The sequence below is a fragment of the Anguilla anguilla genome, chromosome 14, assembly GCF_013347855.1.
Source record: "Anguilla anguilla isolate fAngAng1 chromosome 14, fAngAng1.pri, whole genome shotgun sequence".
Classification (NCBI taxonomy): domain Eukaryota; kingdom Metazoa; phylum Chordata; class Actinopteri; order Anguilliformes; family Anguillidae; genus Anguilla; species Anguilla anguilla.
In genome coordinates, this window is record NC_049214.1 from 39095629 (window position 1) to 39122493 (window position 26865).

Consider the following 26865-nt stretch of genomic DNA (forward strand, 5'->3'; position numbering starts at 1 on the left):
CCCACTCTAAAAAAAACCTAATTCTGAGACTAAAGTACGCGATAAGACCGATTGAGTGGAGTGGGGGGGGGGCTGTGAGGTCAGCGGAGGCGGAGCTAATGGGGGAGGTGCTTACCGCTGGAGTTCTGTGAGCTGTTGGTCTCTCCCAGGGTGCTTTGCGATTTCTTCTCCATCTTGCGGCTGAAAGGGCTCTCTGCGAATCAGAGAAGAGCATTTAAAAATCCTGGCTACCAGCAGAACTGAGCATGTGCGGTCACTGTACGACAGGTGAGGTTGAAAATGAGGTGCACTTCCTTATAAAATGCCATAACTGTGACCATATTAGGGAAAATATTTCAAAAATGTGATTTAATGCCATGCACTCGAAGACAGTGAGTGACAAAACATCACATGCTACAGTTCAAACGCACATGCATACATTACAGGCATTTGGCAGACGCTCTTATCCAGAGCGACGTACAACAAAGTGTATAACCATAACCAGGAACAAGTATGACGAAAACCCTAGAGAGAAGTACCGGTCCAAGTGCAGGGAACAACCGCGTAGTTCAACTTGGACCCTGATGGTTAAACTGATTAACACTAACACAACGAGAACGGCAACAATGCAGTCTATGGAAAAAATACAAGCAGTAGTTAAGACAGTTAATGCACCCAAGTCACCTACGAAACAGCTGCCTAGTTACAACCCTAAGCTTACAGTCATTTACAGGGGGGTAGGGAGGGATGGGGAGAGGTGCAGCCTGAAGAGGTAAGTCTTCAGTCATCGCTTGAATTGGGTCAGTGTCTCAGCTGTTCTGACCTCCACGGGGAGGTCATTCCACCATCGTGGGGCCAGAACAGACAGGAGACGTGTTCTGGAAGTGCAGGTGCGAAGAGGGGGAGGTGCCAGGCGTCCTTAGGTAGCAGAACGGAGGTATCTGGCTGGCATGTTAGTGTACCTAATTAGCAACTGAAAACCGGAGTGGAATAACGCGCTGATTACACAGGTTCACAGTCTGTAATAGTGCAATAATCGCAATCTATCAATTCTAAGAATCAAAAGTGGTAGATAGAAACCTAACACAACCTAAAAACAAAGAACAGTTACCACACAGGGAAAAGTTTAAAATCTAACGCGGTATGTAATTAGCAAACGAACGCAGATACTTATCCAACTCTAGCAGGACGGATTTCGGCAGTTCTACGCACCTGGACGAATTATACACTTACACTCACACACACACACATACATCGACGTGCACATACACAAACACACAGACTCACTCACAGAAGCTCAGAATCAACACACTGTTGTTATCTTGGCTGTTATCGTGTTATAATTAATGTTTTATGTGTATGTACATACTGTATATTTAGTATGTATATACTGTATATGCATATATATGTACCTGTATGTGTATACATGTACATATATATATATGTAAAATTATTCTGTTATTACTGTTTGCAATCTGATGTTTCACATGTTCTTTGTCATGCTTCAGCAATACAAATGCTAATTTTGTCACGCCAATAAAGACCTCCTCAGACCCTTCACCCGCAGTCTCGGCCACGCCTCCACAGGCCATTTTAAAAACGGGACCCGTAAAAAGCTCGCAGCCCTGCCTTTATTATCGCACAGCCTCTTTATTGCTGCTATTTCGCCTTTCATGTAACGCTGATGCATAGAATTTCTACTCTTGCCTTTTTTCCCCCCATCGCCTGTGTCACTGTTCTCTAGAAATTTCTTTCTTCTGCTTGTCTTTTGGGTCTGAAAAAGCACCCCCCACTTCCCCCCATTTCATACTGCCTCTTTAAGGCAGAGTAGTAGTTATTTAGAATATTTTTTCAAAAACAGTGTTCTAGAACTCCATTGCTTACAGTTGCCAGTGGTGATTGTTACTAAAGAATTAGAATGTTCAGTTTAGAACATTCTAATGACACAGCTCTGATCTAATGCCTTAAAGGGTTAAAATGTTCTTTTATCCACACTGTATGACTAAGGAAGATATTTCTGAATATGGCAAACAGAGCAGTAAATCCATTTAATGGTCATATAATTTAATGCATATTTGGGTTGCATGTATTCTGACCTGTAGACAGGCACCGCCAGTATTCAGAGATCATGATAACACAGGGCACTGACAGTTATGAAACAAAATGGCGGCCACACAACCGCCAGGGAGCAGACTGCTGGTGGTTGAGGTGAATTCCCCAATCTTTGCTGTAAAGCGCTTTGAGAATGATAAGATTAGAGGTGCTTTGTACATGCAGTCAATGATTATGGCTAACATTGCCATTATTAATGAACCAACAGTGAGGCACGGGGTGTCTGTATGTTTTGGCGGTTTTACCTATTTGGTCAGATTTCATGTTTCCATGCTTCCTGGAGTCCTTCAAACGCTGCGGAGCTCGAGGGGACTGCATCTCAAAGGAGTGACCTGCGTGAACAGCCTTCCGTCAAAACCAGAGAACCACACCATTGCGTGAACAACCTTCCGTCCAAACCAACCCGAACCGTGTCATTGCGGTACAATGGCTAACGGCGACCCTCCCTGACGCACTGCGCTGAAGTTTCAGTGCGACTCACGAAGCCCTGAAATTCCATCCTTTGCTCCAAGAAACAGTTCTTTCAGTCGATTTTTTGCCTCGGGAACGTCCAATGCTGTGTCAAACTCTGGCTTCAACACACCAAGGGCCTCCGTTTCTATTACTGCTAATCTGACCTATGGGTAGTTAAAAGGGCATTACAGTAGTCTGACTAAAAAAGTAAACCAGGTAGCAGCCCATCTTCATCTTACTGCGTTTGAAAAAATGTGTCATCACCTTGGCTGTATTTCTGAGGTGGAAAAAGGCAGACTTTGTGACCACGCTGATATGTAAATTTAAATTTAGAGTCTAAAACAACCACATTCCTTAGCTCTGTTTTTGTCTGCAGCACTATGGTGCCCCACCTTAAGTGAACTTAATCTCATTTCAACCAACTCGTAAAATGTCAGTCTTAGGGCTCCATTTTAACAATCTTAGCGCACGGGGCGCACGTGAGTTTATGCCGTGTTGCAATTTAAACAGCGGACAGCTTGAGCACAAGGCTCAAATGGGCAGGACGTGGTTTCTCGTTTATAACGGGTGTGTCTTGGACGTAACATGCGATAAACCAATCAGCTGCCATCGCCCATTCCCATCGCCCAAAGCCACTTGCATTTGCACCATGGCGGATTGGTAATATAATGGCGGACAGCCATCCAAGTCGTAATCTCGACATTGTAATCGCGCCCTCCTGTGTGTGACAGACCGGAGGGTGTGCGCACATTGCCATCTTAAAATTGCGCCGTTAAAATAACAATGAAACAACCGCAACGAGACTTCAGACCAGATTTCTGTCAGTCTTGGTGCAAACGCTTTCAGCTGCATAGAAATGTCAATGTCAACAATGCGCCTGACCTCATCTGAAGACCAACCTGCCCAGACGGGCGCAAATTAATTTGCTATTTGAACAGCGTGTTTGGTGGGAAAATGACAACAACGCCGGTCTGAAACTAGCAAAGACGCTAGCGCCCAAGTGCAAGAGCCCTTAGTCAGCAGGGTGACAGCTGTAAAAGTTTCATCAAGCAAAACATATATAACTGTGAGTAAAGAAGAGATGGACTACACTGGCCAATGTAGAAAAACCCTCGCTAACAACATGGCATGCACAGAGTTAATATACCAAATGTTCGTCAGCCGTAATGAGTTGCTAAATTTGAAAGTTCCTATCTGGGCCTCTAACCTGTGATTCGGAAGCTACAAAGCAGCGCTGTTATATGGTTCTGCATTTAAATGTGAGACTGTCTAACTTTCAGAAGTCTGAAATGAGAGTCGGCAGAAGACACCGTAAAACTCTTCGTCCTTTGCAAAATGTAATCTCCAAAGGTGAAGAGTTGGAATTTGCAATGGATGAAGAAGAACACAGCCATTTCGCACTTGAGAAAAAAAATATATGTGCTTGCCAATGTAAGCTTTTCAATAAAGTTATTATTTATAATATTCATTCTCATAAAACACCATTCTGCAGAATGACCACATTTCTTGTATCATATACAATTTAGGATACGCTGTCAGAACTGTGCATGTGCATGAAAATCTGTCCTCTCTTAAGCAAATGAGCCAAGTCAAGTCCTACTAGAACTCAAATGGCTATTTTTGAAGAGAACGGGGAGGCACAATTTGCATGCTGGGAAATGAAGTCTTGAAGGCTGTCCGGTCACCTACTTAAGGGGGCGTGCAGGGCCACGTGTTCCTGGTAGGGGTTGAAGTACTTGTACTGCTTCCCGCAGAACTCACAGACGTAAATACCCGTCTCTGTGGAGCAAAAAGTAAAAAAAACAAATTACTATTAAAAATGCAAACACAAACAAAAAGAGTTATGCGTTTTACTGAACGTTGAATTTCACTAACACACTTGGGGCTCTATCTTACACAATGAGGCCTGTTACTGGCTCAAATCTTTGAGTACTGGTCATTTTGTCCCAACACTCTGAGAAAACTGCACACTGGCACCTATGCTGGCAGTATGTCGGTTTCAAACAAACATGTTGGTGGTGACTTGGGGGAGAGGCGGCACTACCAGGGTTTCGTTCATTATAACTGACTGGCAAAGTGGAAGTGTTGACCTATTTTCAACTAATGCTAACCACTTCCTTTTTTTACACCCACCAAAACCACCTCTTAGTGCTAATTTGGTAGCTTCTCAGAAATTTTGTCAATGCAACTGCACCCCCCCCCCCCCCACACACACACACACACACGCACGCTTCATGTTACGAGCAGTTACACTGTAGAATGTACTTTTTTTCTTTCTACAACTCTCTTTTTTTCTGTCTCTCCCCCCATTGCTTGGAAACCTCCTCTGTTTAAAGTTTCAGTCATTACACTTGTACTTAAAAAGAATATTCAAACTCAAATTTGGTGTCAAAATATTAATGAAAATGCATCAATTAAAAGATTGAAAAAAGAAAACATTTATTTCCGAAAGCATTCTTGAAAACAACTCTGCAGAACTCTGTGCTCGCTGACAACAAACAGAAGTGAAGAACCGAACATTTCCAGCCGCTTAAAATAAGTGGTTATACCATTTTCACAAATACGAATGTGAGTATCACTGCTCTAAAATAAGAGTCCAGTTTCGGGGTGCCCTCCTGGGGCCAAACATGAGAGTGTGGTCTGCCTACGTGTTTATCGTGTCCTTTGGGTCTCTGCAAAAAAAAATGTCTGGCAAAGAAGCCAATTTAAGAGGACGGTAGTACAATGTTTTTTTAAATAGCCATTGCATTTTAAATCTCTTAGCTTCAACCTCATTTAGTTACATGTTTTGCTGTTGCGACAGCCCCTAAAGCAGACGAAGCAGAAGTTACATGGCTTTTTCTTTCCAGGAATCCATTTACTGAACGTGGCAGTTACATGTGTCTCTCGCTCTCTCCCTCTCTCTCTCTCTCTCTCGTGGAAAGGAAGAGAAGCCGCTAACATCAACCGGCTGCTAACGAGTCATTTAAAAACTATACGACCGCACCCATGACAGATAAGAGACAGTAAGCTTATCACTTCATCCAGCCAGAAATCTGCAACCGGTGAATGAAAACATGCTGCTGCAGATCATTATTCTGTCCCAACCAAAATGATACTTAGCCGCACAAAAACAAGGCGGATAAGCAAATATATGCACGGGCTGGCCATTAAAATGGATGGACTACTACAGCAGCTGCGTAGCCAACAACTCTGAGACAAGCAATGCTGGCCGCCTATGGGTTTCAGTTTGGCAAAAGAGGTTTTAATTACTGCACATGGAATAAATTACAAAAAAAACCTTCAAATTAAAGTCTTTTTAAGAACGCTTGTACTCGTCTCCTTTGATGTACTTGTTGTCTGATATGTGACCGCTGTATCTGTATGTTAATGCATGTCTGAGCAAAGCTTTCATATGTTTGCATGTTAGCAGGTCTCTCTTGAACAAGGGAGATTGGTGTCAATGAGACTTCCTGATTAAATAGGACAAATAAAATAAAAATGTAAAAAGTTTGTGAACAAGTGCAGCTCTTAAAGTGCGTGTGCGTGAGCAGCCCTGGCACAACAGAGCGTGAAAGCACGAAAACCTCCAGTTATGTGTGTGTTCAAGCGAAAATCGGCAGCAAATACCGGACAGAACAGAACAGAGTAAGTGCACAAAGCATGAAGCACGTACTGGAACCGCCTGTACGCTCTTGCCTGACGGCCGTATAGAACAAACCAGTGAAATGCCAACGTTTGAGTGTTCTTTCCTCACACTGGGAAATACATAAATGATCATTTCTTTTAAAAAAAATGTTGTAATATCGATTTTTGGGGGGTTAAGACCTAATCTTTCCCATCACCTGTTTCTGTCCTTGAGTGTCTCTCTGTGAAACGCATTTTAGAACGACAAATACAGGTAAAAGTTCACAAATTCCGTGAAAGTGCGTAAACACGCAGATTGCCAGTGCATTCCTAGATGTCTTAGTATGGTTATTTTATAATATTTTTATATATATATAAGGTAAAAATCCTGCATAATTTGCCTTTGATTGCCTTGTAAGAACCAATCAGCTCCCAGCACTTCTCGACAAAAACCTCTAATTGGTTCACTGGTACTTACTTGGTCCAATTTTCAGGAAGGGCTCAATAGGCTCCTCCTCTTTTGAGTCGTCCACAGGTATGACCACCTGGTCGTAGGGGTCTGAAGAGATTGGAGGGGTTGGGGGGAATAGGGAGGAGTCACGGAGTCGTCGGGGAAGAAGACAGAAGTCATCACAAATCTCTCCAGATGTATGCTTATAAAACTCAGCCGTGTCCCATGCATACCAGAAGGCACTATGAAACAGGTTTAAAGTCTAGACAGGACAGTGATGTACCTGATGATCCACCTGTATGTGATAACCATCCTAATGACTGTCCCCACTTAAATGAACAGATAAAACGCCTCACAGACCTCAGCCTACTGGGTTGGTGGGGGTGAGGGGGTTTGGAGGGTGTGGGGGCTAGAGGGAGGTAGAGGTTAGCGGGAAGCGAGGAGCATACCGTCGACGGAGTGAAGATCGCGATGCTCCTGGAAGCAGCTGTAGTACTTGTACTTCTTCCCACAGATGTCACAGGTATAGCGGAAGTTATCTGCGACAGACACACAAAAACCACACACCGTTCAGCACTGCTGCCATGCCAGACCAGCAGGGGGCAGTCTCCTCACTTCATTTAGTCAACAGACAAGAACCAGGGATGAAGAACACAACGGACAGTTCAAAGCTTAGCTTTAGAATGTGTGACATTCTGAAACGAGCTAATGTGATGGCATGAATTTCACCTTCAATGATACTGGTCAAACTTACATTGACCCAAAATTTTAGAAAGGCTCTCCCCATTAAAAATTTCTAAGTAACTCACTACGATAGCACTTCAGAGTTTGCTCAACTTTCAAGGTTCAAGGTTCAGTGGATTATAAATTCTATGCTCATATTGTACTTTTGAAGTAAGACTAATAGGTCCAGTAAAATATTTGCCTTTCAGTTCCCGCACAACCCTGATCAGAAGTAAGCAGTATGGAAAATGGATGGATGGACGGATGGATGGAATTTTGCCAGGCCTTTATATTACCTCACAAACACCTTTATTTATCATGTTGGCACAGTTTAAAATTCTTAGTTACATGAACTTGGTCATTTCAGTTTTGTATTTGAATGAAGTCATTAAATATAGTTCAGAAAACTACAAATTTTTTTCTGAACATTTTAGCCGAATGGACGATAGGAGTTAATAAACCTTATTAAAGGCTCGTCATCGGAACTTATAATTTATAACCACGGAGTCTTGAACCTTGAATCTTCGAGCAAACTCAAAAGTGGTATTGTAATCAGATACTATTTTTAATTGGGAGAACCAAAACATTATTTTTTCAGTGAAGGCTACCCACCCCTGCATTCAGAGGTTTTAATACAAGACAGACCATGGACTTTTTTTTGTTGTTGCAATTTTAACAAAACATATTTTACGATCATCACAGGCAGTCTCCATGAAGTCTCAACTCTCCAATGACTCATTCGAATGCCATAATGGACGTATAAACCAGCATCTGTTTACAGCTTGGCAGTCTTTTTCTTTTTTTAAAAATGTTTATTGTAGCAGAGAGGGTCAAAGGTCGGTGGAGGGTAAGAGGCGCTACTTTTGGGGCGGGGTGAGCCCTTGCACTCACTGATTGTTGACTGGGACCCTCCCTCTCCTGAACCGCCATCAGACTCTGCGGGGGAGGGAAACGGTTAAATTCCGGCTCGCTGTGACAAACGCGAGACACAACACTTCACACGTTTTACTGGGATGCGGCTGCTCTTCAGCTCTCCGGCACAACACTACTGCTCTCAAGTGCCACAGGAAAAAAAATGAAAATAAAATCTCTTCCAAACTTGATTTTGAAATTTCCCCTGTAACTGCACCCCCCATTCCAACATGTGTCACAGCAGTCTAGGGGCGCTGGAATGAACTACCGGGATAATGAATATTCCATCAGTCTGAATGAGAGTTCTACCTCAAGAGCAATTACCTCTTTAACATGATCCACAATTTAGCAAAAAAAAACCCTTCAATTTTTTATGATTTTTGGCTCGTTGCTTTTTCTTTCATTTCTGTGACAGTCACTTGCACCCTATGCTGTGGAGTGAGAGGATGGTGCCCCATTAGTGTGTGGGTGATGGAGAACCAATAATAGAAGTAAATAAAATTTGGTCGAGGATTTAGCTCAAACGCAGAAGGAAATGACCAGTAGGCCACAGAGTGGATCTTCTTGCTTTAGATCAGGTCCACTGGGTCCCTGAAGGTACTACACGGGCCTCTCTGGTCTGCTGTCAGGTGCACAGACAGAACCCCCCCCCATGCCCAGGTCCACATTTGCAAACTCAACCCCCAATCCCATCAGGTCCACAATGGCAATCTCAAAAAACCCATCACCCCACCCATTTTTCTTAAAATACAATCGCTGGATCGAAAGAAGGTTGAACGCCCCCCTTCTTTAGACCACAAACCCCTGAATGATCCTACGGTCATTGTGAAGCCATCAGGTCATCATCAGAAACTTCCGGAAATATCCAAGATATCCTTCACACAAAAACTGTCAAAACAAACGTTAAAACGGAAACAATTCGCAAAAAAACCCCAGAAATTTCGGTTGGCCTTACCTCTGTGTCCTCTGACGTGGGTTTGGAAACAGTTGTAGTACTTGTATTTTTTGCCGCAGATCCCGCACACGTACGACCCTGCAAAAAGCGCACGAGAGCAAACTTCAACGCTTCCCAGAGAGCAAATCAAATCAAATCGAATCAAATTTTATTTATACAGCGCATTTCACAGCAATTGTCACAAAATACGCTTCACAGACAACCCTGGCCTAAACCCCCACAGGAGCAAGCCTAAAGCAACAGTGGCAAAGAAAAGCTCCCCACAGCTCCAGCACAGAATTGCATTACACGCACCACTGCATGTTTGCTGTGCTTTCACTACGCGTGTGGTTTGCTGTTATTACGTCGCGATTCATAATTAGCCTTAAAAAATAGTTTCAGAGGCATTTAAAACGGGAATTCGCGGGGTGGCGCGGGCGGCGTGGGGCCGGGCCGGGGTGGGGCGGGGTGGGGCGGGGCGGGGCCGGGCGTACCCGGCGTCTGGGCGTTGTGCGACTCGCCGATGATGACGCAGATCTCGGCCGGCGAGCTGCTCTCGGGGGCCGGCCCGTTGCTGGAGCTCGGCTCCCTCTTCATCGTCGAGTCCCCCGACTCCGCCCCCGTGGCGGGAACCTCCTGCGCGCTCATCCCTCTCTCACGCCGCTCCTGGAGGAGAGAGGAAGAGACGAGGGATAGAGAAAGAGAAAGAGAAGGGGATAGAGAAAGAGACGGGGGAATGAGAAAGAGAAAGTGAAGGGGGATAGAGAAAGAGAAATAGAAGGAGGAGAGAGAAAGAGTAGGGGGATAGAGAAAGAGAAAGTGAAGGGGGATAGAGTAAGAGAAAGAGAAGGGGGAGAGAGAAAGAGAAAGTGAAGGGGGATAGAGTAAGAGAAAGAGAAGGGGGAGAGAGAAAGAGAAAGTGAAGGGGGATAGAGTAAGAGAAAGAGAAGGGGGAGAGAGAAAGAGAAAGTGAAGGGGGATAGAGTAAGAGAAAGAGAAGGGGGATAGAGAAAGAGAAGGGGGATAGAGTAAGAGAAAGAGAAGGAGGAAAGAGAAAGCGAAGGGGGTGAAAGTAGTGAAAGAGTTAAATGAATGCACCACGAGTAAGCGTAGAGGGAGACATACAAAGTCAAATACAGAGACATACAAAGGGGGGGGGGGGGGCAAAAAGAGAAAAGTAGGGAGGTGGGGAGAGAAGGATAAAAGAAGAGAAAAATAGAGAAAGCATTATTCATTTACTAATAGATCTTGATGGTTGCGGACAGCACAAAGCCATCTCTCTGCCCTGCAATAGTTTCGGTGTGTAACCAATAATTGGGTCCGTTGAACTTCTCCTCTGCAACATCTGCACAAAACACTGTGGGCTCCATCTTACACTTGGCGCACCCAAACGCAAACACCTTTGCCGGCTTCCCGTCCTGTGTACGCTGTATAAATAGCAAGTGACCTCACCCCCGTCTGAGTCTTTAGATGAGGCGGGGTCGGCTGCATTGTTGGCGTGTTGCTATTTTTACGCAGACAACAGCGTTTGAGCCCAGATCAACAAATACCTGGCTGGCATCCGCCCGACAGTTTCGTTCTCATTTCAACGGCGCGGTTTTGAGATAGCGATACGCGCCTGCGCAGGCGTGCGTCCAACGCGCGTACACCCTCCCGTCCGCTACACGCGCTCCACACTCAGTCCCACGGAGGGTGAGCACAGGCCGTTCTCTCGCGTGAAACTGGCACGAGGACAAAGCAGCTCCGCGTTTGCGTTTCTGCTCCGAAACAAACCGTCCGCCTTGCCGAACAACGAGAAAAGAAAAAACAAAAAAAACCAAAACATTTCTGTCTAATGCAGGCCGATTCCAATCTCCAGCCTGCCGCGTGCAAAACAGCAAATTTTACAATCGCTTTTCTTTTTTATTTTTTTCGATAAAGCGAACCTAGCGTCTCCCTCGCCTAACTGAAAATAAACGCCTAGATCAGGAGCAGGTGCCCGCGGTCATGGTGTGACTGGCGCTAACGTTCCTGGTTTCTCTTTCATCTCCGCTCGCTATGATTCTTTTGGTGTATTATTATTAAGAGTCCGAGCCTGATATTCAGAACCTGGAAGGTCAACTGAAAACCTCCAGCAGACCTGCGCTCATTAAGCTTGGTAATTAACGCAATTAAGTAATTGTAGGCTCTGACGGCGCAAAAATCAGGAACATCTTCGCGGGGGGGGGTGGGGAGGGCGGGCGGGTCAGGGTTGCCAAAACGAGTCAAAATGAACGGCCGTGGGAAGCGGGAGCAGCCATTGGTCGATTGAGACGAGTCGGGGCGCGCGGTGAGGCGGGACGGGGCACGTTCCTTCGACGGAAGGCCGCCGTTCGAGCCGTCGCGGAGTTCAGCGGCGGCCCCCGGCGTCGCGTTTTTTTTTAAACGGCCACTTTCAGCTACATTTTCTCCACTATCGGGGGGTCGCCAGGCAATTTCTGCCCAGCCCGCAAAGTCATTTACTCTGCATTCAGAGCCGGCTGCGTTGTGTGAGAGTGAATGGGAGAGCGGCTCAGCCGGGCTACGCTAGCCATTGTGCCGGAGAGCCGGGCGCGGTGCTCCACTCTCCCAGCAGCCTTCAGTGCACTGCGCTTCACAAATGAGAAAACCGCATGAAAAAAAAAATAATATATATATATATATATATATATATGAATTAAAATATGTGAATGGTTATGTGACCTTTGTGAAAAGTCACATCTGATCATTGTCGTACGGCCTGTAACCTCGCAGTAGGAAATGTGGGACATTGGGTAGTCGAGCTCTAGAAGGATGGTGTGTATCAAACTGCCAGGGTCTTTCCGACGTTCTGGAATGTTCCGCGTTCCCGCAAAACCGTGTAAAATCTCACAGAAAGGGATTTCCAACCGCCGCATTCGCTACATCGAAATCGCCAGAAAGTTTCCAAGCAACAACGCAATACAAACCCCACCCCAACCCTTGATTAAAAGGCAAAATCTTTAATCGGATAACCAAAAGACAATAAAACACAAAATAATACGTAAAAATGATAGTGTACCGTTACTTTAAGAAGACCATGCAATATTGTTATGTTTACTTCCAGAACATTTTACTGGCAAAGCTCGAAGCCCACAGTTCATTAGGATGGATCATAAACCCACTTTTTGGCATGCTTATGTTATTCAAAACACCCTGGTGTGAATGAGTTTGCGTGTGCAGCAAATTTAATGAACAAAGGTCACACTTTTAATGGTTAACTACAAGGAACTCGCCCAGGGGAACTTATAAGAACATTTGAGCCAAAGCACCTTCCTCATCTAATGCAGTTTCATCAGTGAATCCAGTAACTAACTTTTTATAGTTTATGTTTTATATAATTTTCAAAATAATCTAATTTTATGTTTACCGCAGTCTATTTAACCCGCTATATGGTACAGAGTTATACGAGCCACTGACAAGCGCCTGACCCACAATAATTAAGCAGCTAGTGAAATACCGACACAACAGATCGCGAGTTTCAGACTGGCCTCGTCTTATTGGGCGACAGAACGTCCCCCAGCCAATCAGATACCTGCAGCCCGTCCAGTATGGAATGCTGAGGAAACGCAGTTCTCCAGTATGATGGCTGCGTGAGCCGAGGAAGTCAATCGGCTCCGCCCCCAGCGGACGGAGAATCTAGCGGCGATTAACGGAATGTTGCGGCGATTAATACAACCAACCTTCTCAAACTGGACGAAAAGAAAAATAAAAAGGAGACATTTGTTTTTTTGTTTGTTGTTTTTTTTAATCCACAGGGACAAAGCAAGGTTGAAAATGATTGGATCAGTAGGAGGGGGAAGATAGCCACATCTATCCAGTGGGAGAGCTTAAAATCGGCTTGCACTCTCCGCTAAAAGAAATTTCCAAAAACCCTGTGTAATTTAATTGAATACAATGGAAAGTTCGCGTATTTCCCTTTTAACCTTATTTCAATGCTGGTCGATACTAAATTTTTTTTTTTTTAAATCAAACAAAAGTAGGCTTACATAATGCTCACTTAAATTCCTCACCCAAGAGCACTGCTGTTAGATTGAATACAAATCAAATAAACCAAAACCTAGTTTGTTTATGGCCAAACGTCAACAGAAAGGATGATAATGAAGAGTACAGCTGTCATCTCAGATCATTTCAGCATCTTTCAGAGAAGTTACTTCACTGCCCTTTGCAAAATTATTTAACACCATTAGCTTTGATGGGGGGGGGGGGGGTCTGAATTAGAATGGAAATGAACAGGGCTGTCACACTCCCAAAAGGCTGTTGCCACAGCAACCAAGAATGGGAGAACTTTGGGTCAAATTAACGATTCATCCTCCGATTCATGAAAATTCATGAAAGCATAAATGAACTAGGCTACATGACCTCGGGAAAACAGGCACCGCTAACCGACACCGAGGCTTTTACTGAGCAGAAAGTTGCGCTTAGTAAGCAACAATTTACTTAATGTGCCGTAATAAATGCAAAGGAGGCAAAGCAAAAACAAAAAAAAAAAAAGAAATTTTAAAATGTCAAAATCGTCCAGACATTTTAATCTGACGCAAAATGATTATTCCCGGAACAGCTTGATTCCTTTCACGGGGAGAGAGCGAGAAAATGCACACATTGTGCAAAAACAAGAAGAAAAAAAAAGAAAAGAAAAAAAACACAAATAAACAAACAACATTGAATCATCGTGGAGGTTCGCTTTGGAAATGACACACAGCGTTTTCATGCTGCTGAATTCTGGGAAGTGTGTCAAGTGCTCCAAATAAGTAGGTTTTAAGAGTTTAGCTGTTTTCCCTCTCTTCTTGGCGGGAGGGTAATTGAACAGTAGATCGCTCATATGGGCCCCTGCATATTTCAATAAAAATAGTAAAGATTATAAGACTATCCCATAAAATCTATCATATAAAATTAATTGGAATTTACATATATGCTCAGGGTTCCCTGTAAAAACAATCCCAAGCACTCTAGGGAATATAGTGTTCTTGTGAGCTCATTTGACTTGATTCACTGTCCAATTCAAGAACGCTGGGGCATGCTGGGATACATATAAGACCACAGGCAGTCGACACTAGATATTTCCCCCCCTTAGCGATGTGTTATAGAATGAAGCTATACTCTTCAAAATGTCCAGGACTGCAATCGGTTTTGTGGAGGAGGAGGTGGTGGTGGTGGTGAGGGGGGGGGGGCATGAATTTCTTATTTTTGGGGGTAAAATGTACCTTTTAAAGCATGAAAGGAGAAATGTATGCAGAAAATTTTAAATGGAGTGGATTTATCCATACGCCCCTCCAGCATTTTTCCGGGTTATCAAACTTGACAATTAAATCCATATCCATTCCCTATTCAACATTAATTGCATTATGTGTAGCCTTTGTAAGCATTTGTGTCAACACATTGTTTGCTTTCCTAAAGAGACAAATGAAAAATTATAAATACTACATATAGCCTCTGTGCGAAGGTCTGTTCAGCCACAGGACTAGTACAGCACATCTAACTAGAAAGAGTAACTGCCCTCCAGGTTGTGGTGCATAACCAGATTACATCTTTTGCAAGCAGAAACTGAATTATTATTTTTTTAAATTCAACATTTATTACTGAATTAAATGTAATTTCTGACTGCAGTTATATTATTGTGTTTGTGTGTGCGGGCGTGTGTGTGTGTGCATGTGTATGTCTATGTACATGTGTGTATGTGCATACGTGTGTGTGTGTGTGTGTGTGTGTGTGTGTGCACGTGCATGCACGTGCGTGTGTGTGTGCATGTATGTGCATGCATGTGTGTGTGCGTGCATGTGTATGTACGTGTATGTGCATGCATGTGTGTGTGTGTGCGAGCATGTGTATGTACGTGTATGTGTATGTGTATGCACGTGTGCATGTGTGTGTGCGCGTTCATGTGTATGTACGTGTGCGTATGTGCATGCATGTTTGTGTGTGTGTGCGTGTATGTGCATGTATATGTGTGTGTGTGCATGCATGTGTATGTATGTGTGTGCATGTGCATGCATGTGTGTGTGTATGTGCATGCATGTGTGGTGTGTGTACGTGTATGTATGTGTGCATGTGCAAGTGTGTGTGTGTGCATGCATGTGTGTGTGTGTATGTGCATGCATGTGCGTGTGTATGTTTATGCATGTGTGTTCGCGTGTTTTCCTTTCCTTTACCCCTCCCCCACTACCTCACTTTAATTTCCTGCTGACTGACTGACAGCTCAATATTTTCCCTCTCATTCACCCCTGAGTATTACAGGATCAGTAAAGCCACTATTTTATTTGCATATTTAATTTACTCATTATAATAAGGTCACAATGTTCTAATGCTACATTGCATACAAGATTCTTGCATGTTCGGTGGGGGCTTGCAGCCTAAAAGCAAATTTTCTAAAAATGCTGAGCCTCACAGTCTCGAATCAAATCATGACCGCCCAGTAGCTCCACAGAGATACAGGCAACTGGGAGGGTCCATTTGGACAGGGTTCCGCAGTCATCGCTCTCTGGCGACCCCTGCTGGTCAATCGGATGCCAGCAGATTGAGGTCAAACGTGTATGAAAGGTCTTCCTGCGACTCCACCCTGTGCGAGTCTAGCAGCAGTCTGCCGGGTGTAAAAGAAGCTGGAAGCTCCACGTTTGGGAGGAGAAGAGCAGAGGTCTACACTCTCCCAGATCCGCCATGCGGGGCTCGCAGCACGAACGCAGCTGCGGTCGCAGACGATTGGCCAATCCAATCTGAGGCGGGAAATTGATCCACTCATCCCCACAATAGGCGTCAAACTTTTTTCTTTCTTTTTATTTTTTTAAAATAATGCAAAAATTTTTTAAATGTAAATTTAAAAAAAAAAGAATTTACACTGACATAATCTGTTTACACCTTCCGTTTTGACAAGACAACACCTTTCGGTACGCGCACGACAGAAAGAGTCACGCGGCTCCCTCAAAAACGGCGGCCTATTTTCTATTTTTTTTCCCGCCGGCATGGAAATATAAAAAGAGCCTGCGTATCTGCCTGCAATTCCGCCAGCCCGCTAATGCAAAGAATCTGACGCGAGCTGCGCAAATGAGTTCCCATTTAGCGCCGCGCCTCTCCGATAAGCCGGAGGAGCACAGGCGACCCCTTTGTGCCAAGGGAAGCGCCGCGGCGCTGCCGTTTAATGTCCTGACTGAGCCAAATCACATTTCCCCGCCTCAGCCATCAAATAAATGCGCCCGCCAGCTTCCTCTCCCAACATTTAAACAAAAAAAAAAAAAAGCAATAACAGAAATAAAAAAAAAAATCTTTTTTCATTATTCCTTTTCGCATTAACCGAAAATGGTTTTTGAAAACGGAAAAGGCGTCGACGTGCAAAAGGAAAAAAAAAAGAAAAATATTCCGTCCTTGCTCCGGCTTGAAAACTCCATAAAACCTTTTCAATTTATATGTTAATGCTCCTGAATTAAAATTTAATAACTGGGGATATTGAAAAGCAGACTTGAATTATACGAAAAATAAATCCTGCGAAGAACCGCCTAAAATTAGAAATTCAGGGCGCCATCCGACCGGAGACTAAACCCCGAGCACGTTCCCAGATTAAATTTTTGATGAAAATCGAAATTGCACGGCGGACCCGGGGAAGGCAGTAAATCTCCGGCATTGTGATTTATGGTTTCATTAGCGTCGGCCAGCGCGGGGAGGGGGGGTTGCCCCCCCCCCCCCCCCCTTTCAAATACCCATAAATCAGATTCTCTTTGCAAATTACAAATTTGTATTTTACAAAACCAAACCCTGAGACCTAACTTTCAGAAAGGGAGGGGCGGTGGTGGTAGTGGAAGGGGGGGGGGGTGGATTCAGTGTTAACTACAAGCAATTTTCCTCAAAGCTTAAGCAAGTCTCTTTTCTTCATAAATTATTCATCGCACCTGTTATGCTCCCTGGCACGAAAAGGGGAAGCAAACAATTTTTCACATGGCAAAACCACTTTCGAGGTACTGCAAAAACTCAAATATCACCCCGCAGCAGCCTAATGCCATTTGCACAGACAATCTGAATTCAGAATAGGCGCTGGTGCCTTGCAGATGCAATGAGCTCAATCAGCCTTTTAAAGAATACCATTTTTGTTTTTGCTTTGAAATAAAATGAATGATTAGGTAGCCGGGTTTAATTTGCCCTTCAGTGCTGTACAGGAAGGGGAAAAAAAAACACATTTAAGGAGCAAGTGAACTGAGACGCTCTACACCACCGCTCTTCAAAATAAATAAACAATCAATTAGCGGAGGATTCTCTCTTTTTTATCCGCGTCGTTCCGTCGCCGCGGCTGAGTTCGCGGGCGTTTCCGCGGTCGCGAGCGCGCCTTCGAAGCAGACGCGCGCGCGAACCTGCGGCGGCGAATTCCCGCGAATGACCAGCAGGGCCTCGGCTACAGACGCGCGGTCGTCCCTCGTCCGCCCGTCAGGCAGAGCTCGGAGAGCGCCTCGCCGCCCCTGAACTCCGCTCACATTACCGCTCGGCTGCGCTCCGTCTCTCCATTACGACTTAATAACAAACACTCGTCCGGAATTTTCTATCGTGTGCCTGTTGAACGGCTCCTTAGCTTAATAGATACGGACTTGAAAATGGATGACGCGTGTGTTTCTTCGTCGTCCGTCGTGTATGGATGACAGTCTGTAGACGACCTAGCACGGACCTCCACTGACCGCATCACAGGAAGTATCAGCATCCTTTTTATCTCTCACTTCCTGTGAACGGCTAGGCCATTTTCACCAATCGAAATATAAAGAATGGAACAGCCTATGCTACGCCCGTTCCACACCATTTTGCAGCGTGGCATCCCGACTGCTAACCCACACTCCGCTGAGAACTCTTCCCACGGAGATGTTTTACTGAAGTCGCATATCGGATTTGCAGAGCTGCCTAAATATCAATAAACTCCCAGCACTCCTAAGTATCCAATAATGGTTCTGAGAAACTGCGATACAAACAAGCGCTTGCATCCTGAGGAAACGCTTCTGCCTGCATATTGCTCGCTAAACTGTACTTACTCAGATTTAATTACAGGAATGCGCACCAGGATATTTTTAAATTTTGTTTTTTAAAAAAACAAGCTGACAGAGCCCACCTCTTTAATCTGGTTTTCGGCGTCTGGCGACGCGACAACTCCCCTCCTCGCTCGGCACTCTCGGATTCTTCTTCCTGGAACCGGCAGTCCAGAAAGTCCCCTGAACAAGGCAAGAAAATGAATTTCAGTGGGTTCAAATAAAGAAGAAGAAAAAAAAAAAACTTTATTTAAATTTAATGAATTCTGAAAAGTTGCAGACGAAGGCAGCAGGAGCTGGAACGGTAAGTGGGATACCGTTCCACTGAAAGAGGCGAACATTGATCGGCTCCCAACTTTGCTACCCAGTGACACCGCTCATCACCATGGGAACTCAAACACGAAACGCTCAGCTATACGGCTGGGATTCGTTCTGACAAGACCGCAGTTTGCCCTTAACCGAGACCGGCTAATCTAGGCGACTAGCCTATTTTATGTGACTTTGTTGATAACATTGAGTTCAACCATCCCAGAGTTGAAAAATAAACGAGCCAGAAACATTAAGTCGTCCAAAAACATGCATTTTTATTTTTATTTTTAACTTGCGGTTTAGGACAAAAACCAGTATAGAGGTACAAAAACCAAGGTGTGCTCAAAATTTATTGCAAGGTAAGATGAATTAAAAAGAAACGCAATACTGCAGTAATCTAGCAAAACATACACCAAAAACATCACATTAGTTGAGGCGCATGAGAGAAACATCCCAATATTCTGTGCCAAAGCGCACCTCACCAAACAGCTAGAGATCTACCGTCCTGTAGGTTTTGACTCGAACCCTAACAAAGTGCATCTCATTCAACAGCTAGAGATCTACCGTCCTGTAGTTTTTCACTCCAACCCAAACAAAGCACACCTCATTCAACAGCTAGAGATCTACCGTCCTGTAGGTTTTCACTCCAACCCTAACAAAGCACACCTCATTCAACAGCTAGAGATCTACCGTCCTGTAGGTTTTCACTCCAACCCTAACAAAGCACACCTCATTCAACAGCTAGAGATCTACTGTCCTGTAGGTTTTCACTCCAACCCTAACAAAGCACACCTCATTCAACAGCTAGAGATCTACCGTCCTGTAGGTTTTCACTCCAACCCAAACAAAGCACACCTCATTCAACAGCTAGAGATCTACCGTCCTGTAGTTTTTCACTCCAACCCTAACAAAGCACACCTCATTCAACAGATAGAGATCTACCGTCCTGTAGTTTTTCACTCCAACCCAAACAAAGCACACCTCATTCAACAGCTAGAGATCTCACCGAGCTGCTAGTAGAAACAGGTGTGCCAAATTAAGAGTTGAGATGAAAACCTACAGGAACCAGGAACAGGGTTGGGCAGCCCCACCATAAGCATAGCATTGTTTGAATCACCGCTGTGCTGTAGACTGTAGACATGCCCAATAATAAATGACAGAAATGATAATCCCATCAACAGGGCACATTTCAAACTCCCTCCTTTGCCCCAAAACGGGTGGGGCTATCACGCACCGTCAATCACAACCTAGACCATGACCAGAAGCCTCCGCTGCCCACAGCAAAGCAGCGTGACCCGGCTTAGAGCGTTTGGCCACCCGCAGCACGCGGAAGCTCCGCCCATTACTCCGCCCACCCTCTCCACCGCAAGCACTGTTCCGGGAACAGCCTCGACGGTTTCTGACAGCTGATTGGCTGTATGCCGTGACGGCGTTAGAGAACGCAAGTGGCCTGTTATCTGATGAACGTTTTGAGGAGAGACTGGTAGGTAAATGGGACTTAATGTATGTGCTTTCGTATTGAGGCCTGTGGAGTGACAGGGTGGTTATGGGGCTGGATCGACCCGGGGGGGAGGGGGGAAGGCTTTAGGGGCGGGTATTTCTTAGAATGGCATGCACATTACAAAATTACGTAGCCTGAGCAGATGACACAGCTCTCTATTTCTGTCTAAGACATTCAAAGTGAATATATTACATATGTATAGTCTGAATAAAACTACGGTTGCCCAGTTAGCCAAAGACGTACAATATCTTCGCCTCTGACTGACTGACGCTGGAATTCATGCTCACAGGTCAATGCTAACCACGCTAAGCACGGGACAGAAGAATCCACATCTCACGTTCCCGATTAACAGACAGCGACAGAACGAGAAACTATTAGGAAATTTAAAAAAATAAACTAGTTTGTTTTTATTAGCGAGTTTAACCGCTATGTGTATTTTCAAAAAGAGTGGGAACTCAGGCAAACTGGGTAGGGCTGAGAATGGTTTTGTGCATGTAGACGATTAATCAAACCCAGAATTCTGCAACATAAAAATAAAAATATTCTGCTGACGGTGTCCTTTTATCCCCCCCCCCCCCCCCATTTTGTGTTGGTAGTTCTTTTGTTTAGTAAGTTTCTCTGTTTCCATTTGAATGCTATCTTTTTTTTTTTGTTCTGTGATACTACTTTCTGTTCTGATTTGTTCTGGACCCAATGACAAAAATACAAATAACATAAAAAAACAACAACAACAACAACAAAAAGAAAATAAAGAGAGACCTTTGTCTCACACACAGCAAAATGTTCCAAAGTAATACAAAAATAGATTAAACTGACATGCATTCATAACTGCCACAGCACATCAAACTTGCTGTGTCGCAAAAAAAAAAAGCCCATTTATTTATGCGTTGACTGCATTATTGCATTTGCTTTTGTGTCAGTTCTTGTGGCAGAAATAAACTGAGCAAGATTATTTCTAATGTAGAACCGCTTCCAAAAGCTAGAAAACAGCTTCTGAACAGAACAGAGAATGGTTCTTACTCAACTGCTTTTTAATAACATCTTCCTGGCTTCTCCAGGTCTCCTCCCCTACAAAGCTCACCAAACACATTTTGAAAAGAGGTATTTATAAAAGACAATAAATAAATTATATATATATATATATATATATATATATATATATATAAAATAAATTTAAAAAACCACATAAATAAATAACAAAATAAATATTTGTACAAAAACAACAGAATAAGAACAGTTGTAAAATTAGTTGTGCAGAGTCTACACAATTTGTATCGCACCATGTACACAGCATTATGACTGGTCTTCCGTTTCTCATTCAAATGTGGCTAAGAGAAAGCCTTCCTGGCCAAGTAATATTCACAAACACCGTTCAATTGATTTCACTGTGGTTAGGCGGCAAGCCGCACTTCAATTATTTTCCAGGTTTAATCGAGATATAATTCTGCAATATCTTTGATTTTGACTGAAAATGAAGACCTCGGGTCAAATCACACTAGGTAAAATGACAGGGGGAAAAAATAACATTTCTGAAAAAAATTACCGATATTCAAACGTAAAAACCTAAAAATTCAACAAAACAATTGTTAAAATATTTGTATTTTGCGCAGGAATTTAAATAACTGTAAAAGTACAACAAATTAATTGTAATTTCTTATTTTCATGAAATATCTGCCGACAGGTGGCGCTAATTTGATAAAAAGAAATTACCTTAAAAATCTTTCAGTGCAAAAATTCTCCAAAAACAAGACTCAGATTTTACAACACAAAGATTTTCAAAGACGATCCATACCGTAAATCAAAGATTAACAATTGGCTAGGCTACCATTTTAATACTTGCGGCGTTAAAACGGATCATAGGTAAATAGAAAAAGAAAAAAAACGGGAAATGCCACTAAATATGGCTGCGCGAGGTTTTTGTGTTTTCAGATTGTTCCGTGCCCTTCACGTTCTTTCCACAATAGTTTTAAAAAGCCTTAAGATCACAAACTTGGCAAAGACTAGAAATTGCATCGCCTAAATTCGCCATCAAGCTAAAGTGCCATTCAAAAGTTTATTTTAAAACGACTTTATTAATTCAACAGATACTTTACCAGCGTGCTAGCTGGCGAGACTGCCTAACAGCCAAGCATTCCGGCGCGGGCGGGGAGATGCGGGGATCCCGCATAAAAACTCGCTGTAGCGCATCGTTGCATTAGCCATGTGCGGCCTGCAAAAATTTCTAATTCTCACATTTCCGATTCGGAAAAAAAAGTACAGTAGGAACTAGACATGTTAGTTACCTCCCAGAATGATGCGGCGCATACGGAAAACGTTTCTCGTATTTCTCCAGAAGCTCCGAAATCTCGGCTGATGGTACTGGTCGCACGTTTAAAAATAAAGTAAAAGGAATCCTTATTCCGAGACAAACAGCGAATTTCGCTAAATGGTGGTGTCCGTATCTTTTACAATAGCGATCCTCTGAGGCTCTCCGGGCTCGCAACTCAAGCCGCTGGCAAGCTGTAAACTGCGGCGCGTTCGGTGCTCAGTAGTCCGCCATCACACAAGGGTAGAATCGAGCTTGCAGAGCTCGCCTGACCCAGCAATACAGCGAGCGCGGAGCCGACACAGCGGCAGAACGACCGTAAAGTTTCGCAGGAAATTTCAATTCTAGATTTGAAGTAGTGAACTTGGGAAAGTAGCTAGTTTACAGTAAGTTTACTGACGAGGAAGTGGGAAATGGTCTTTCTGGGCGCAGCATTTGTAGACACCGTTTTTAACGAATAGGCTAAGGAAAGTTAAAATGTTAAGCAATCTGCAGGAAAGCACACGCAAAGATTTGACTAGACTAAAACATATAGGCCCATAATTGGCATTACTGATCAAGTTTAAATGCTTAAAAAATCGCCAGCAATGTACGTTTGAGACGATAATCCTCCCGACATATGAAACCTACAAAATCGTTGTTTTTAGTGTCGTAAAGGGTAATCAATTTAGTTTCGGTTTTTAAAAAACTGCGAACTTCAACAAATAAAAGACATGGTTTTGGAAAGATGCATGGAAATGTGGTAGCCTACCTGGTAAACCTCTTTCCTTCAGCTCCACAAAGTCATGAAAAGCACATTAATTCAGCAACGCCAAATTGTTTAATAGATCATCTGGAAAACATGCATAGTCACGGGAAAATGTAAAATAAGTGTTATTATTATTATTATTATTATTAAATAAATTTCTTGCTTCCCACACTTGTGAATCTGTAAATAAAATATCTAGATTAACTCATAGCACGCTTCTCTTTCGGTGTAATAAAAGAGTTAATTATTGGTTTAGCTCAGAAGTGCACCCACCCATGTGTGCATATAAATAATATAGAGATTATTTTCTGTTAACTTGCTTCTGAACAGAATTGTCTCAATTGTGGCTAAAAGAGTGATGATGACAGCTGTTGCAGTGGGATTTTCTTTGAGATGCATATGTTTTTATTAATTGGCCAAGTTTATCCTCCAAAAAAGGCTATTTGTCGTAACTGGACTTTCCTAACAAAATTAAGTTTTAATAAATGAATGAATGAATACAAGAAAAATAAAGGAAAAACCGTTGCGTTGTTTTTGTGTTATAAAACCCTGGGGAGGTTATGGTTGGCCAGCAAATTTCAGAAGATAAATTTCAACCCCCTCACGTCAAAAAATTTAAATTGAAAAAGAAAAAAAGCTTGGAAATTCTGAAAATACAGCCCTGGCCTCGCATTTGCAAGGTTAGACGCATGAGATTCTATGCACGTTTAGTTTTCCATGGGCGTGTAAAAAAATAATAAAATAACGTTGAAGTAGAAAACAGATCCTCATGCGAATCAAATGTCAACAGATTCAAGTGAAATTTCTAGACTACAATTTCTATCATAGTGTAAAAATAACTGATGAATTTAAACGAATTTATTTTGAAATCTATTACATTAACAATATATTGCACGGTAATAAATAAATAAATAAACAAAGATGGCTTCCACTGCGCTTTCACCCTCTTAAAAATGACTAAGAGCACATTAAGCTTGTCATTACAGCTGTCCTCATAAAACTTACTCCTGACAGTAATGGTATGTAGGCTTGTCAATTAATTGTGTTCCAGTATAATTATAATTTGGAAGCAAGTTTTAGGGGAAAAAAAACTCCAGGATTTTACATGCTGTCCTTCCTTTGGCACAACAATGACAATTTTAGTCTGATTTTTTTTTTTTTTTGTATTTCATTTCATTTTTTTGCAGTCCATAAGTATTTGGACAGTGACATTTGTCCTCGTTATTTTGGCTCTGTACTCCAGCACATTGGATTTGAAATTAAACTATGAATATGAGGTAATTCAATTGCAGACTGTCAGCTTTAATTTAAGAGCATCTACATCCATATCCAGTGATCCATGTAGGGTCTTCACGTTTAGTGCTTGCTTGCAAATCCTTTGCATTTGATGATTGTCTGTGACTCAATGACATCACCGGACACTGGGTATCTTCCCTGGTGATGCTCTGCCAGGCCTGTACTGTAGCCATCTTCAGCTCCTGCTTGTTTCAGGGGATTTTTGCCTTCAGTCTTCAGCAAGTGAAATGCATGTTCAGTTGGATCCAGGTCAGGTGATTGACTTGAGCTCTAAATTGGGCTTCATAATGTTTGGGACAAATACTTTTTTTTAAATTTATTTGGCTCTGTAATCCAGAATTTGAATTTGAATCGATTTGTAATCAAACACATTTTCAGCTTCTATTTTAGGGTATTTTATGAACTTTGATTTCACCATGTAGAAATTACAGCATTTTTTATACATAGTCCCCCCATTTCAGGGCACCATAATGTTTGGGACAAATGGCTTCACAGGTGTTTCTGATGGGTCAGGTGTGTTCAATTGCTATATTAGTGCAGGTATAGGAGAGCTTTCCATATCTAGTCTTGATTTTAGCCCTTTGATTGCCTTTGGAGTCTGTTACTGGATTTTGTCAACATGAGGACCAGAGTTCTGCCAATGAAAGTCAAAGAAGCCATTATGAGGCTGAGAAATAATAAGAAGAAAAAACAGTCAAGAGACATAAGCTTAAACTTAGGTTTACCTAAACTTTAGGTTTACTTAGGTTTGCTCAACTGTTCGGAGCATCATCAAAAAGAAAGGCATCCCTGCTCAGTAATCACAAAGGGCCCAGTAGGCCAAGGAAGACCTCTACAGTTGACGACCGAAAAGTTCTCACCATAATGAAGAAAAACCCTCAAACATCAGTCCAACAGATCAGAAGCACTCTTCAAGAGGCAGGTCTGGATGTGTCAGCGACCAATATCTGCTGAAGACTTTATAATCAGAAATGCAGAGGGTACACTGCAATATGCACACCACTAGTTCACTGCAAAGCAGGATGGCCAGGTTGCAGTTTGCTAAGAAATGCATAAAAGAGAGTTCTGGAAAGAATTATTGTGGACAGATGAGACCAAGATTCACTTGAATCAGGGTGATGGCAAGAGCAAAGTGTGGAGGCCAAAAGGAACTGCCCGAGATCTAAAGCAGCCCCCCCCCCCCCCCCCCCCATCTGTGAAACGTGGTCGTGGGGGTGTTTTGGTTTGGCTATGCACAGCCACAGGCACTGGCTCAGTTGTCTTCCTTAATGATATAACTGCTGATAGCAGCAGCAGAATGTATTCTGAAGTGTACAGAAGCATATTATCCGCTCAAGTTCAAGCAAATGCCTCCTAACTCTTTGGACATTGTTTCAGCCTACAGCAAGACAATGATCCCAAACCTACTGCAAAAGCAACAAAGGAGTTTTACAGAAAGCCGGAAAATTCATGACCGGCCAAGTCATTCCCCCGAGCTGAGAAAATGTAAGGCAACTAGCCCCCGAAACAAGCAGGAGTTCAAGATGGCTGCAGTACAGGCCTGGCAGAGCACCACCCTGAAGATACTGAGCACCTGGTGATGTCTATCGGTCACAGACTAAACATGACTAATTTCATTAACATAACATTATGTTAATGTGGGGTGGGGGGGGGGGGGGGGCTATGAGTAAAAATATCTCCAGTTTCTACATGGTGAACCCAAAGTGTGTGAATAAATACCATTAAATAAAACCTGAGAATGTGCACTATAACCACATGTGAATTGTTTGATTACAAGTCTAAAATTGTTGAGTGCAGAGCCACATCAAGAAAAAAAAATGTTGTCATCTCAAACATTATAGAGCTCACTGCACTGGCGAACACGGGGGGGGGGGGGGGCTCAATTAGGTGCCCCTCTAATGAAGAAGTGCCCCTCCAGTGGATAAAATGTGATGCAGTGCTGTAAAGGGTGTCCCTACATGCGTGAGAGTGTGGAAGTTTCCTAATGGATGCCCCTCCAGTGGAGAAAATGTGATGCAGTGCTGTAAAGGGAGAGAGAGAGAGAGTAGGAAGGTACCTATGATGCACTGTGTAGGAAAGCACACAACCCTTGTCGCTTTTGTAGCTTGCTTCAGTGGTTTTCAAACATGTCAGTGGGGTGCATTACATTACATTACATTTCATTACATTACAGGCATTTAGCAGACGCTCTTATCCAGAGCGGCTTGCATAACTTTTTACACAGCATTTTACATTGCATCCATTTATACAGCTGGATATACACTGAAGCAATGAAGCAGTTAAGCTCAAGGGTAGAACGGCAGTGTTCTACCTGGGAATCGAACTCGTGACCTTTAGGTTACCCATTATACTACACTGCTGCCCCAAGTACATGAAAGAAACAAGACTACGGAACACACTACATTTTTGCCAGCTCGATCCCTTGTTTGAACATGCCAGCGTTTTGGTGGGGGGGTGGGGGGGGTGGGTAATCGCGGAAGACATCTCGCTTTGCTCATCCACTGACACACAGGCATGGAATGTTTCGTAAG

At 43.2% G+C, this 26865-nt stretch overlaps 1 protein-coding gene across 3 annotated transcripts in view; it reads right to left on the reverse strand.

Moving 5' to 3' along the window:
• The window catches only part of LOC118212183 (zinc finger protein 618-like), a 28826-nt gene extending 6101 nt beyond the window's left edge, over nucleotides 1–22725 (reverse strand). The window contains exons 1-10 of one of the 3 annotated variants that reach the window (XM_035389840.1): nucleotides 22268–22725; nucleotides 18259–18358; nucleotides 9665–9836; nucleotides 9192–9269; nucleotides 8216–8260; nucleotides 7051–7140; nucleotides 6629–6709; nucleotides 4234–4323; nucleotides 2337–2423; nucleotides 116–193 (exon numbers count right to left, since the gene is read on the reverse strand). In XM_035389840.1, the coding sequence (XP_035245731.1) occupies nucleotides 116–193; nucleotides 2337–2423; nucleotides 4234–4323; nucleotides 6629–6709; nucleotides 7051–7140; nucleotides 8216–8260; nucleotides 9192–9269; nucleotides 9665–9818 (703 nt within the window). In that variant the 5' untranslated portion in view covers nucleotides 9819–9836; nucleotides 18259–18358; nucleotides 22268–22725. Of the gene's footprint in view, nucleotides 1–115; nucleotides 194–2336; nucleotides 2424–4233; nucleotides 4324–6628; nucleotides 6710–7050; nucleotides 7141–8215; nucleotides 8261–9191; nucleotides 9270–9664; nucleotides 9837–18258; nucleotides 18359–21010; nucleotides 21061–22078; nucleotides 22191–22267 lie in introns of those variants that run through there. The other 2 variants (XM_035389839.1, XM_035389842.1) reach the window with 2 other exon arrangements.
• Nucleotides 22726–26865: the final 4140 nt, after the last annotated feature.